This window comes from Oncorhynchus tshawytscha, linkage group LG11, assembly GCF_018296145.1.
Source record: "Oncorhynchus tshawytscha isolate Ot180627B linkage group LG11, Otsh_v2.0, whole genome shotgun sequence".
Classification (NCBI taxonomy): domain Eukaryota; kingdom Metazoa; phylum Chordata; class Actinopteri; order Salmoniformes; family Salmonidae; genus Oncorhynchus; species Oncorhynchus tshawytscha.
Window position 1 is genome coordinate 51,167,613 of NC_056439.1, and position 15,299 is coordinate 51,182,911.

A 15,299-nucleotide genomic window follows, 5' to 3' on the forward strand; every position below is an offset into this window, starting at 1 on the left:
AGGCATGGTCCTAGGACTCAGGTCTTCCAAGAGAGAGAGAGAGAGATAGAGAGAGAGAGAAAAACAGAGAGAGAATAGAAGAGATAGAATTAGAGAGAGCATACTTAAATTCACACAGGACACCGGATAAGACAGGAGAAATACTCCAGATATAACAGACTGACCCTAGCCCCCCGACACATAAACTACTGCAGCATAAATACTGGAGGCTGAGACAGGAGTGGTCAGGAGACACTGTAGCCCCATCCGATGACACCACCGGACAGGGCCAAACAGGCAGGATATAACCTCACCCACTTTGCCAAAGCACAGCCCCCACACCACTAGAGGGATATCTTCAACCACCAACTTACTATCCTGAGACAAATCCGGGTAGAGCCCACGAAGATCTCCCCCACGGCACGAACCCAAGGGGCAAGCGCCAACCCCGGACAGGAAGATCACGTCAGTGATTCAACCCACAATGATGAACCTGTAAGGTTAAATGTTATAAGGCATGGTTAGAATATGTGCTGCTGTAACCCTGGTCAGCTGTTTGATATTCTAGTTTCGGATAATCTACCTGGTCCCAGATCTGTTTGTGTTGTTTTGCCAGTGGCTCGTGACAATAACTGTAGGAGTTGGTTAGAAGGCGCAAACTGATCTGCGACCAGGGGGTTAGGGATGATTTTATCTCTTGGTAGCAGGTGCTGGTTTAAGCTGCTCGATGGCAAGGTTGATCTTGATCGAACACTAGATATACAGCCGTATGTGGACAGCCCTTCAAATTAGTGGGTTTGTCTATTTCAGCCACACCCGTTGCTGACAGGTGTATAAAATCGAGCACACGGCCATGCAATCTCCATAGACAAACATTGTCAGTAGAATGGCCTTACTGAAGAGCTCAGTGACTTTCAACGTGGCACTTTACCCAACCAGTCAGTTTCGTCAAATTTCTGCCCTGCTAGAGCTGCCTGCCCCCCCTCCCCCATCCCCGGGCAACTCTCAGTGCTGTTATTGTGAAGTGTAAATGTCAAGATGAGTGCTGAAGCGCGTAGCGTGTAAAAATCGTCTGTCCTCGGGTTGCTACCGAGTTCCAAACTGCCTCAAGAACTGTATATCTGGAGCTTCATGAAATGTGTTTCAATGGACGGGCAGCCGCACACAAGCCTAAGATCACCACGCGCATTGCCAAGCGTGGAAATGCGTTCTCTGGAGTCATGAATCACACTTCACCACCTGGCAGTCCGATGGACGAATCTGGGTTTGGTGGATGTCAGGAGAACGTTACCTGCCCCCAATGCATTGTGCCAACTGTAAAGTTTGGTGGAGGAGGAATAATGGTCTGGGTCTGTGCTTCATGGTTCGGGCCCCTTAGTTCCAGAGAAGGGAAATCTTAACACTACAGCATAAAATGACATTCTAGATGATTCTGTGCTTCCAACTTTGTGGCAACAGTTTGGGAAAGGCCCTTTCCCGTTTCAGCATGACAATGCTCCCGTGCACAAAGCGAGGTCCATACAGAAATGGTTTGTCAAGATTGGTGTGGAAGAACTTGACTGGCATGCACAGAACCCTGACCTCAAACCCAATCGGACACCTTTGGGATGAATTGGAACACCGATTGCAAGCCAGGCCTAATCGCCCAACATCAGTACCTATCTCACTAAGAGAGAGAGAAGGAGGTTAGTATTATCATACTGCTCTCTGGAGGTTAGTATTATCATACTGCTCTCTGGAGGTTAGTATTATCATACTGCTCTCTGGAGGTTAGTATTATCATACTGCTCTCTGGAGGTTAGTATTATCATACTGCTCTCTGGAGGTTAGTATTATCATACTGCTCTCTGTAGGTTAGTATTATCATACTGCTCTCTGGAGGTTAGTATTATCATACTGCTCTCTGTAGGTTAGTATTATCATACTGCTCTCTGGAGGTTAGTATTATCATACTGCTCTCTGTAGGTTAGTATTATCATACTGCTCTCTGGAGGTTAGTATTATCATACTGCTCTCTGTAGCTGGAGGTTAGTATTATCATACTGCTCTCTGTAGGTTAGTATTATCATGCTGCTCTCTGGAGGTTAGTATTATCATACTGCTCTCTGGAGGTTAGTATTATCATACTGCTCTCTTGGAGGTTAGTATTATCATACTGCTCTCTGGAAGTTAGTATTATCATACTGCTCTCTGTAGCTGGAGGTTAGTATTATCATACTGCTCTCTGTAGGTTAGTATTATCATACTGCTCTCTGTAGCTGGAGGTTAGTATTATCATACTGCTCTCTGTAGCTGGAGGTTAGTATTATCATACTGCTCTCTGGAGGTTAGTATTATCATACTGCTCTCTGTAGGTTAGTATTATCATACTGCTCTCTGGAGGTTAGTATTATCATACTGCTCTCTGTAGCTGGAGGTTAGTATTATCATACTGCTCTCTGGAGGTTAGTATTATCATACTGCTCTCTGTAGGTTAGTATTATCATACTGCTCTCTGGAGGTTAGTATTATCATACTGCTCTCTGTAGGTTAGTATTATCATACTGCTCTCTGGAGGTTAGTATTATCATACTGCTTTCTGGAGGTTAGTATTATCATACTGCTTTCTGGAGGTTAGTATTATCATACTGCTTTCTGGAGGTTAGTATTATCATACTGCTCTCTGGAGGTTAGTATTATCATACTGCTTTCTGGAGGTTAGTATTATCATACTGCTTTCTGGAGGTTAGTATTATCATACTGCTTTCTGGAGGTTAGTATTATCATACTGCTTTCTGGAGGTTAGTATTATCATACTGCTCTCTGTAGCTGGAGGTTAGTATTTTGCTTTGTGTCATTATTTCACCTTTCTCCACCCATGTCAAACATTGTGAGACACTGACGAGGAACACAGCGTGCCGGGATACTGACTAATCTGGGATTGTTTCACCACAGGACTGCAGGCAGCCTAATGGTTAAGAGTGTTGGCCCGGTAACTGAAAGGTTTGAATCCTTAGCCGACTAGGTGAAAACAATCTGTCTGTGCCCTTGAACAAGGCACTCAACCCTAATTGCTTCTGTAAGTTGCTCCGGATAAGAGAGTCTGCTAAAATGACTGTAATGTCAATGTAGTGGGACCCAATCCCCTACATAGTGCACTACTTTTCATCCTACATAGTGCACTACTTTTCATCCTACATAGTGCACTACTTTTCATCCTACATAGTGCACTACCTTTCATCCTACATAGTGCACTACCTTTCATCCTACATAGTGCACTACCTTTCATCCTACATAGTGCACTACCTTTCATCCTACATAGTGCACTACTTTTCATCCTACATAGGGCACTACCTTTCATCCTACATAGTGCACTACCTTTCATCCTACATAGTGCACTACTTTTCATCCTACATAGGGCACTACCTTTCATCCTACATAGTGCACTACTTTTCATCCTACATAGTGCACTACCTTTCATCCTACATAGTGCACTACTTTTCATCCTACATAGTGCACTACTTTTCATCCTACATAGTGCACTACTTTTCATCCTACATAGTGCACTACTTTTCATCCTACATAGTGCACTACCTTTCATCCTACATAGTGCACTACTTTTCATCCTACATAGTGCACTACTTTTCATCCTACATAGTGCACTACCTTTCATCCTACATAGTGCACTAGTTTTCATCCTACATAGTGCACTAGTTTCCACCAGAGCCCTGGGTGCCATTTGGGATGAACAATGCCCAGCCTCTCCAGCCTGGTGAACCAGCAGATGGGGAAGGGTCAGGGGGCTCTTCCTGATCTGGGAGGGGCTTTTTTTAGGGGTTTGGCAGAGGAACAATGAGCTTCACCCCTCCCTCACAGATGCCTATATACCCAGTGATAGAATAGAGAGTTGAAGAGAGAGCCATCTGTTCTTCATTCCTTCACTGTGTTTCCCTCCCAGGCAATAGATTGTCTTGGACGCCTGATTACTGTCTCTGGGATTGAGCGCGATAGATCACTACGCTCCAGTAACCCCGTTTCCTGGTCTCACCCTTCAGACAAACACAAAATATGGGAACTTGAGGATTATTATTCTGCTATTTACCATATTTATTATCACAAACAATTTGACTATTTTAGTTTGTAAAAAGTGACGTTATATTTTTTGCAGCATACATCTATGATGTAGATTGTGCAAGTCAAAATGTAATGTTTTTTTTTTGTCAATATAGGCTCTCTTGGAGAATTGTCCTTAAAATAGATTACGAAAAAGACTGAATAAAAGAGGGTTGAGAGAGAGAGAGAGAGAGAGAGAGAGAGAGAGAGAGAGAGGGAAAGAGAGAGAGAGAGAGAGAAAGAGAGAGAGGAGAGAGAGAGAGAGAGAGAGAGAGAGAGAAAAGAGAGAGAGGGAGAGAGAGAGAGAGGGAGAGAGAGAGAGAGAAACATAGTAAGACAACTGTGAGGGTTTTTAATCAACTTGGGATCGGTCTCTCTCTTTAATTCTCTGTTATGGTTTACCATCTCTAGCTTCACCTTTGACCATCAGAGGGGCCTCTGCCGTCACAATAGCTCTGTTGTCCTATTGGTTGGACACCCTGTCTGCTCCTACCCCCCCACGGAGAGAGAGCAGTGTTTTGAAGACTGCTGACTAGCACACGACAAAGTAGGTTGTCTTGTCTGGGTGTTTTAATGCGATGGTTTACTAACGCTGTTGTTACCTCCTTCAACAGCGCTGGAATGCTCATGAAAGCGGAACGGAGGAGTACGAGGCAGAAGGTGGGTGTAAAGATACGATAAAGTTGTTGCATTTATTGTAAAGTTGCTGCATTTATTGTAAAGTTACTGCATTTATTGTAAAGTGTTTACAATAAATGCAGTAACTTTACAATACATTTAGTAACTTTACAATAAATGCTAAACAATTACAATAACTGCAGAGTTACTGTATTTATTGTAAAGTTACTAAATTTATTGTAAAGTTACTAAATTTATTGTAAAGTTACTGCATTTAAGGAAACGCTTAAAGTCAGCGTTTCACTCTACTGTTGACACCCTCTGTATCCTGTACATGTGACAAAACATTTATTGTTTATTTGATACTCCCCACTGTCACTAGATAGCCATTCATCATAGTCAGCTTTGGGGTCATTTCCATTTGAATTTAGAAAAGTCAACTAAAACTCCACTATTAAGTAGTACTGACCCCAGGCCTCCTGACCCCAGGCCCCCCGACCCCAGGCCTCCTGACCCCAGGCCTCCCGACTCCTCCCGACCCCAGGCCTCCTGACCCCAGGCCCCCGACCCCAGGCCTCCTGACCCCAGGCCTCCTGACCCCAGGCCCCCGACCCCAGGCCTCCTGACCCAAGGCCTCCTGACCCCAGGCCCCCGACCCCAGGCCTCCTGACCCCAGGCCCCCTGACCCCAGGCCTCCTGACCCCAGGCCCCCGACCCCAGGCCTCCTGACCCCAGGCCTCCTGACCCCAGGCCCCCCGACCCAGGTCTCCCCTCCTGACCCCAGGCCTCCTGACCCCAGGCCCCCGACCCCAGGCCTCCTGACCCAAGGCCTCCTGACCCCAGGCCCCCCGACCCCAGGCCTCCTGACCCCAGGCCCCCTGACCCCAGGCCTCCTGACCCCAGGCCCCCGACCCCAGGCCTCCCGACCCCAGGCCTCCTGACCCCAGGCCCCCCGACCCCAGGTCTCCCGACTCCTCCCGACCCCAGGCCTCCTGACCCCAGGCCTCCTGACCCCAGGCCTCCCGCAGTGCTTGAGGCGTCACTACGGACCCAGGTTCGATCCCAGGCTGTAACACAGCCAGCCACGACCGGGAAACCTGACTTTGGTCGCCAGGTAGACGGTGTTTCCTCCGACACATTGGTGCGGCTGGCTTCCGGGTTAAGCGAGCAGTGTGTCAAGAAGCAGTGCGGCTTGGCAGGGCTGTGTTTCGGAGGACGCACGGCTCTCGACATTCGCCTCTCCCCAGTCCGTAGGGCAGTTGCAGCGATGAGACAAGACTGTAACTACCATTTGGATATCCTGAAATTAGGGAGAACATAAATAAATAAAAACAAAGTAGAACTGATCCTGATCATAGGAGTGAGATGGAGGACATTCAACACCTATGCTCAGGAAAGAGTGTCAGCGAGCCAGGGTCTTAAGTCAAGTCTTATCATTGTGTGTGTGTGTGTGTGTGTGTGTGTGTAGGCCAGCTGCACCTGTGGAACCCTGATGAACCCTCTACCCCACGGGGCTCTATCACACCCCTCTCAGACCACCAGGAGGAGAGGTTTCGGGAGGCCTGCGAGGAGCTGACTATGCCTTGGGATGGATTTGCCAGCCACCATGAGCTACTGGCTCTCTGTGACCACCTGGGCCTGGAGGTGAGGAAAGAGTCTGTAATGGTACCCTTATCTTTATAGTGTGGAATAGGGTGCCATTTTGGATTCAACCAAAGTTCATTTTTGGGCTCAGCTGGTCCCAATTTACTCCTCATCCCATCCTCTTGGCCCTAATCCTTCCATGTTTGCCGATCTGCAATTTTTATTTTATTTTACCTTTATTTAACTAGGCAAGTCAGTTAAGAACAAATTCTTATTTTCAATGACGGCCTATTTTGGACATAACCCCAAGTGGAGGTCTGAGAGTCTGAGTAGATGCTGGGAAATGTTTCTGATTGTTGTTTATTTTTTGTCTCCAGGTGACGGAGGATGTCCTCCAGGTTCTAAGTGGTGATGAGGTCATGAGCGTTCAGGCGTTTACTTCCTGGGTTCTGAACCATGCCAAGCCCCCCACCCCGTCTGCCTCCACACCTTACAGACAGCTCAAAAGACTACACTCCTCACAGGTACAGTGAAGCTCACCATTTTAGATCTAGTTCTCATGTCAAAGCTAGACATCGGTACCACATTTTAGTGATTTTTTTCCAAACTCCTGATTTACATTTATTTTTAAACATGCTGGGAACGGTGTTACAATATTTCCTGTTTAGAGTCACTCTTGAATTAATAAATGGATGGATGAAGGATTGAATGAATGAACTAACAAATTAATGAATCAATTATTGAATGAATGTACTAACAAATTAATGAATCAATTATTGAATGAATGTACTAACAAATTAATGAATCAATTATTGAATGAATGAACTAACAAATGAATGAATCAATTATTGAATGAATGAACTAACAAATTAATGAATCAATTATTGAATGAATGTACTAACAAATTAATGAATCAATTATTGAATGAATGAACTAACAAATTAATGAATCAATTATTGAATGAATGAACTAACAAATTAATGAATCAATTATTGAATGAATGTACTAACAAATTAATGAATCAATTATTGAATGAATGTACTAACAAATTAATGAATCAATTATTGAATGAATGTACTAACAAATTAATGAATCAATTATTGAATGAATGTACTAACAAATTAATGAATCAATTATTGAATGAATGTACTAACAAATTAATGAATCAATTATTGAATGAATGTACTAACAAATTAATGAATCAATTATTGAATGAATGTACTAACAAATTAATGAATGCATGTATTAGACAATTAAAATAGATACTGCCACACACCAATGCAATGACAAGTACACATACAGTATCTTGCTATAGTATCTGGTAATATTTATGAGGTGTTCCCCATCTCTCCTTGCAGCCATTCGATGAGACGGGCCGTAGAACCAGCGCTATGACGAGCACCATCGGGATGCGTCTGTTCTCCACTCTGGACGATGGGACAGGGTCCGCTCCTGCTGAGGACATCCTGGATGCCTGGATGGAGGAGGGCATCGAGAACAGCCCAGAGATTCTACAGGTGATAACATGTTACCTCTCATTCTGGAGGTAGGGAGGTAGAACGGTAGAGAGGGAGGGAGATAAAGAGAGGGAGGGAGGTAGGGAGGGAGGTAGAGAGGGAGGGAGGAAGGTAGAGAGAGGGAGGGAGGGAGGTAGAGAGAGGGAGGGAGGGAGGGAGGGAGAGGGAGGGAGGTAGAGAGGGAGGGAGGGAGGTAGAGAGAGGGAGGGAGGTAGAGAGGGAGGGAGGGAGGTAGAGAGGGGGGGGAGGGAGGGAGGTAGAGAGAGAGGGAGGGAGGTAGAGAGGGAGGGAGGGAGATAGAGAGGGAGGGAGGGAGGTAGAGAGGGAGGGGGTAGAGAGGGAGGTAGAGAGGGGGAGGGAGGTAGAGAGAAAGGTAGGGAGGGAGGTAGAGAGGGAGGGAGATAGAGAGGGAGGGAGGGAGGTAGAGAGGGAGGTAGAGAGAGAGGGAGGGAGGGAGGAAGGTAGAGAGGGAGGGGTTGAGGTAGAGAGAAAGGTAGAGAGAGGGGGGAGGGAGGTAGAGAGAGAGGGAGGGAGGGAGGGAGGTAGAGAGGGGGGTAGAGAGAGAGGGAGGGAGGTAGAGAGGGAGGGAGGGAGGTAGAGAGGGAGGGAGGCTTGAGATGTTGACACTGTGTATGTGTGTCTGTCTATGTTTGTGTTGTAGGCCTTGGATTTTGACCTGGAGGGAAAAGTGAACCTCAGGGAGCTGACTGTGGCTCTGGAGAACGAGCTCCTCGTCACTAAGAATGGGATCCATCAGGCTGCACTGGCCAGCTTCAAGGCTGAGATCAGATACCTACTGTGAGTATGAGGAGATACCTACTGGCCAGCTTCAAGGCTGAGATTAGATACCTACTGTGAGTATGAGGAGATACCTACTGGCCAGCTTTAAGGCTGATATCAGATACCTACTGGCCAGCATTAAGGATGAGATCAGATACCTACTGTGAGTATGAGGAGATACCTACTGGCCAGCTTTAAGGCTGAGATTAGATACCTACTGTGAGTATGAGGAGATACCTACTGGCCAGCTTTAAGGCTGATATCAGATACCTACTGTGAGTATGAGGAGATACCTACTGGCCAGCTTCAAGGCTGAGATCATATACCTACTGTGAGTATGAGGAGATACCTACTGGCCAGCTTCAAGGCTGAGATCAGATACCTACTGTGAGTATGAGGAGATACCTACTGGCCAGCTTTAAGGCTGATATCAGATACCTACTGTGAGTATGAGGAGAAACCTACTGGCCAGCTTTAAGGCTGAGATCAGATACCTACTGGCCAGCTTTAAGGCTGAGATCAGATACCTACTGGCCAGCTTTAAGGCTGATATCACTACCTACTGGCCAGCTTTAAGGCTGAGATCAGATACCTACTGGCCAGCTTTAAGGCTGATATCAGTACCTACTGGCCAGCTTTAAGGCTGATATCAGATACCTACTGGCCAGCGTTAAGGCTGATATCAGATACCTACTGTGAGTATGAGGAGATACCTACTGGCCAGCTTTAAGGCTGAGATTAGAAACCTACTGTGAGTATGAAGAGATACCTACTGGCCAGCTTTAAGGCTGATATCAGATACCTACTGTGAGTATGAGGAGATACCTACTGGCCAGCTTTAAGGCTGATATCAGATACCTACTGTGAGTATGAGGAGATACCTACTGGCCAGCTTCAGGGCTGAGATCAGATATCTACTGTGAGTATGAGGAGATACCTACTGGCCAGCTTTAAGGCTGATATCAGATACCTACTGTGAGTATGAGGAGAAACCTACTGGCCAGCTTTAAGGCTGAGATCAGATACCTACTGGCCAGCTTTAAGGCTGAGATCAGATACCTACTGGCCAGCTTTAAGGCTGATATCACTACCTACTGGCCAGCTTTAAGGCTGAGATCAGATACCTACTGGCCAGCTTTAAGGCTGATATCAGTACCTACTGGCCAGCTTTAAGGCTGATATCAGATACCTACTGGCCACCGTTAAGGCTGATATCAGATACCTACTGTGAGTATGAGGAGATACCTACTGGCCAGCTTTAAGGCTGAGATTAGAAACCTACTGTGAGTATGAAGAGATACCTACTGGCCAGCTTTAAGGCTGATATCAGATACCTACTGTGAGTATGAGGAGATACCTACTGGCCAGCTTTAAGGCTGATATCAGATACCTACTGTGAGTATGAGGAGATACCTACTGGCCAGCTTCAGGGCTGAGATCAGATATCTACTGTGAGTATGAGGAGATACCTACTGGCCAGCTTTAAGGCTGATATCAGATACCTACTGTGAGTATGAGGAGAAACCTACTGGCCAGCTTTAAGGCTGAGATCAGATACCTACTGGCCAGCTTTAAGGCTGATATCACTACCTACTGGCCAGCTTTAAGGCTGAGATCAGATACCTACTGGCCAGCTTTAAGGCTGATATCAGATACCTACTGTGAGTATGAGGAGAAACCTACTGGCCAGCTTTAAGGCTGATATCAGTACCTACTGGCCAGCTTTAAGGCTGAGATCAGATACCTACTGGCCAGCTTTAAGGCTGATATCAGTACCTACTGGCCAGCTTTAAGGCTGATATCAGTACCTACTGGCCAGCTTTAAGGCTGATATCAGTACCTACTGGAAGTATGAGTAGAAACCTACACTGATGCTGACAGTCTGAGTGAAATGCATTTACACACTCACACATTTACAGCATTTCAGTCATTTAGCTCTTATCCAGAGCGACTTACAGACAGCAAGGTGGTATAACCACATATCTCAGGCTTAGTAAGTACAAAGTACTTACTTACTTCTTACTCTTCTTACTTAGCTTCTCTCAAAATCACCATCAACAGTCACAAGCTAGTAGGACAAGAATAGTGCAAGAGTTACTTCAATTAAAGCCAGGGTGTTAGTGGTTTCTCTGTAGCGTGACGTATACGCTGGGAGTCGGAGAGTTGAATAATCAACGGAAACATCGAAACAATATAACAAACACGAGTATCGTATAGATATGAAACACATAAACAATACTGACTGGGTAAGAGGGGAGGTAATAAGTGAGGTAATGGGAGTCCAGGTGTGCCTCACGATACGCGTAATGATCGATGCCAGGAATGATGGAATGATGGATCCCAGGACCGGTGGTTGGTAAACCGGCGACGCCGAACGGCGGAGGGGCAGGAGCGGTAGTAGAGTGACCGTAACACGGTCTTTTCGTAGTGTTGCTACAGCCTGTCTGGTCTGTGCGTATCATTCATAATAGTATTTCAGTCATGTAAATATTCGATTAACTGGCTGATTGTCTTCAGTGAACGTGTAGATCGGGAGCTCCGAGAGAAAGAGAAGACTCGTTCTGACCTGGACAAAGCAGAGAAGTTAAAAACCCAGCTGGCTTCTGAGGTGGACGAGCATCACTCTGCCATCGAATGCATGAATGACCTCAACCTGAGGTAACACACACACAGCATCACTCTGCCATTGAACATATAGACCTCATCACCTCATCTTTCCCTCCTTTTTCCCCTTCTATTCCCTCACTTTTCTGCCTGTGACCTTCCCCCTTCTATGGGCATGTGACCTTCCCCCCTCTATAGGCCCGTGACCTTCCTCTGTTCTATAGGCCTGTGACATTCCCCTTCTATGGGCCTGTGACCTTCCCCTTCTATAGGCCTGTGACTTTCCCCTTCTATGGGCCTGTGACCTTCCCCTTCTATAGGCCTGTGACTTTCCCCTTCTATGGGCCTGTGACCTTCCCCTTCTATAGGCCTGTGACCTTCCCCTTCTATGGGCCTGTGACATTCCCCTTCTATAGGCCTGTGACTTTCCTCTGTTTTATAGGCCTGTGATCTTCCTCTGTTCTATGGGCCTGTGACCTTCCCCTTCTATAGGCATGTGACCTTCCTCTGTTCTATGGACCTGTGACCTTCCTCTGTTCTATGGGCCGGTGACCTTCCTCTGTTCTTTAGGTCTGTGACCTTCCCCTTCTATAGGTCTGTGACCTTCCTCTGTTCTATGGGCCTGTGACCTTCCTCTGTTCTATGGGCATGTGACCTTCCCCTTCTATGGGCCTGTGACCTTCCTCTGTTCTATGGGCCGGTGACCTTCCTCTGTTCTTTAGGCCTGTGACCTTCCCCTTCTATGGGCCTGTGACCTTCCTCTGTTCTATGGGCCTGTGACCTTCATCTGTTCTATGGGCCTGTGACCTTCCTCTGTTCTATGGGCCTGTGACCTTCATCTGTTCTATGGGCCTGTGACCTTCCTCTGTTCTATGGGCCTGTGACCTTCCCCTGTTCTATAGGCCTGTGACCTTCCTCTGTTTTATGGGCCTGTGTTCTTCCCCTTCTATGGGCCTGTGACCTTCCCCTTCTATGGGCCTGTGACATTCCTCTGTTCTGTAGGCCTGTGATCTTCCTCTGTTCTATGGGCCTGTGACCTTCCTCTGTTCTATGGGCCTGTGACCTTCCTCTGTTCTATGGACCTGTGACCTTCCTCTGTTCTATGGGCCTGTGACCTTCCCCTTATTTAGGCCTGTGACCTTCCCCTTCTATGGGCCTGTGACCTTCCCCTTCTATGGGCCTGTGACCTTCATCTGTTCTATGGGCCTGTGACCTTCCTCTGTTCCATAGGCCTGTGACCTTCCCCTTCTATGGGCCTGTGACCTTCCTCTGTTCTATAGGCCTGTGGCCTTCCCCTTCTATCGGGCTGTGGCCTTCCCCTTCTATGGGCCTGTGACCATCCTCTGTTCTATGGGCCGGTGACCTTCCTCTGTTCTTTAGGCCTGTGACCTTCCTTTGTTCTATGGGCCAGTGACCTTCCTCTGTTCTTTGGGCCTGTGACCTTCCCCTTCTATGGGCCTGTGACCTTCCTCTGTTCTATGGGCCTGTGGCCTTCCCCTTCTATGGGCCTGTGGCCTTCCCCTTCTATGGGCCTGTGACCTTCCTCTGTTCTATGGGCCTGTGACCTTCCCCTTCTGGGCCTGACCTTTCTATGGGCCTGTGGCCTTCCCCTTCTATGGGCCTGTGACCTTCCTCTGTTCTATGGGCCTGTGACCTTCCTCTGTTCTTTAGGCCTGTGACCTTCCCCTTCTATGGGCCTGTGACCTTCCTCTGTTCTATGGGCCTGTGGCCTTCCCCTTCTATGGGCCTGTGACCTTCCTCTGTTCTATGGGCCTGTGACCTTCCCCTTCTATGGGCCTGTGACCTTCCTCTGTTCTATGGGCCTGTGACCTTGTCTCTCCAGTCATTGATGTCTGTAGGATGTTACTTGTAAACTAACAATTGCCTCTGGGAAAAACAGAGGGGATAAATTGCATTGAATCAAATTTAATTGAGTTAAATTTGAGTTAAATTTTAATTAATCGGTTGTGTGTGTGTGTGTGTGTGTGTGTGTGTGTGTGTGTGTGTGTGTGTGTGTGTGTGTGTGTGTGTGTGTGTGTGTGTGTGTGTGTGTGTGTGTGTGTGTGTGTGTGTGTGTGTGTGTGTGTGCACGTGTGCGTGCGTGCGCGCGTGTGTGTGTGTGTGTGTGTGTGTGTGTGTGTGTGTGTGTGTGTGTGTGTATTGTAGGAAGCTGGAGCAGGAACACAGGGAGAAGCTGGTGTCTGTCCGGTCAGAACTCATTAAAGAGATGGACCAGATTCAGCAGCAGACTGGTCAGCAGAGAGAGAAACTAGAGGCAGAGATGGAGAAGCTCAGAGACGACGAGACCTTCCTCAGAGACCACCTCTCACTCACTGTCAAGGTAACTAACACAGACCACTTCTCACTCACTGTCAAGGTAACTAACACAGACCACCCCTGTGGAACGCTATCAACACCTTGTAGATTCAACATGGACCAGCATCCCTGTGGAACGCTATCAACACCTTGTAGATTCAACATGGACCAGCATCCCTGTGGAACGCTATCAACACCTTGTAGATTCAACATGGACCAGCATCCCTGTGGACACCTTGTAGCTGGACCAGCATCAACACCTTGTAGATTCAACATGGACCAGCATCCCTGTGGAACGCTATCAACACCTTGTAGATTCCACATGGACCAGCATCCCTGTGGAACGCTATCAACACCTTGTAGAGTCAATATGGACCAGCATCCCTGTGGAACGCTATCAACACCTTGTAGATTCCACATGGACCAGCATCCCTGTGGAACGCTATCAACACCTTGTAGAGTCAATATGGACCAGCATCCCTGTGGAACGCTATCAACACCTTGTAGATTCAACATGGACCAGCATCCCTGTGGAACGCTATCAACACCTTGTAGAGTCAACATGGACCAGCATCCCTGTGGAACGCTATCAACACCTTGTAGAGTCAACATGGACCAGCATCCCTGTGGAACACTATCAACACCTTGTAGAGTCAACATGGACCAGCATCCCTGTGGAACGCTATCAACACCTTGTAGAGTCAACATGGTCCAGCATCCCTGTGGAACGCTTTCGACGCCTTATAGAGTCCATGACCCGATGAATTGAGGCTGTTCTCAGGGCAAAAGGGGGGGGGTGCAACTCAATATTAGGAAGGTGTTCCTGTTTGGTATACTCAGTGTAGAGCTGCTGAACAGCACTGAGAAACTGGTGATCTGTCTCCTTAACCCCATCTCTATCCTCTATCTCTAACCTCCAACCCTACCTTCAACTCTAACCTCCATCTCTAACCTCCATCTCTAACCCCAACCCTAACCTCCAACTCTAAACCCCAACTTTAAACCCTAACCCCAACTTTAAACCCTACCTCCAACTTTAACCTCCAAACCCAACTCCAACTCTAACCCCCAACCCTACCTCCAACTTTAACCTCCAACTCTAACCCCCAACCCTACCTCCAACTTTAAGCTCCAACTCTAACCCCCAACCCTACCTCCAACTTTAACCTCCAACTCTAACCCCCAACCCTACCTCCAACTTTAACCTCCAACTCTAACCCCCAACCCTACCTCCAACTTTAACCTCCAACTCTAACCCCCAACCCTACCTCCAACTTTAACCTCCAACTCTAACCCCCAACCCTACCTCCAACTTTAACCTCCAACTCTAACCCCCAACCCTACCTCCAACTTTAACCTCCAACTCTAACCCCCAACCCTACCTCCAACTCTAACCCCCAACCCTACCTCCAACTTTAACCTCCAACTCTAACCCCCAACCCTACCTCCAACTTTAACCTCCAACTCTCAACCCCAACTTTAAACCCTAACCCCAACTCTAACCTCAAACCCTAACTTTAACTTTAAACCCCAACTCTAACCTCAAACCCTAACTTTAACTTTAAACCCCAACTCTAACCTCAAACCCTAACTTTAACTTTAAACCCCAACCCCAACTTTAACCTCCAACCCTAACTAACCCTAACCGTAACTCTAAACCCCCAACTCTAACTTTAACCTTCAGGAGAGTAGGCGTCTGGAGATGGAGCTGCTGGACAGCACTGAGAAACTGGTAGAGGCAGAAAACCAGGTCAGCAAACTGCAGAGGAACCTGGACAACATCCTGAAGGAAAAGGTGAAAGACCATTC

The 15,299-nt window shown here is 47.2% G+C and overlaps 1 protein-coding gene across 3 annotated transcripts in view; it reads left to right on the forward strand.

Moving 5' to 3' along the window:
• nin (ninein (GSK3B interacting protein)) overlaps positions 1-15,299 on the forward strand; it is a 96,795-nt gene that overhangs the window by 56,926 nt on the left and 24,570 nt on the right. For all 3 annotated transcript variants that reach the window (XM_042330284.1, XM_042330283.1, XM_042330285.1), the window contains exons 5-12: positions 4,686-4,731; positions 6,158-6,333; positions 6,651-6,797; positions 7,632-7,790; positions 8,452-8,588; positions 11,088-11,228; positions 13,341-13,515; positions 15,175-15,285. In XM_042330284.1, the coding sequence (XP_042186218.1) occupies positions 4,686-4,731; positions 6,158-6,333; positions 6,651-6,797; positions 7,632-7,790; positions 8,452-8,588; positions 11,088-11,228; positions 13,341-13,515; positions 15,175-15,285 (1,092 nt within the window). The remainder of the gene's footprint in view (positions 1-4,685; positions 4,732-6,157; positions 6,334-6,650; positions 6,798-7,631; positions 7,791-8,451; positions 8,589-11,087; positions 11,229-13,340; positions 13,516-15,174; positions 15,286-15,299) is intronic.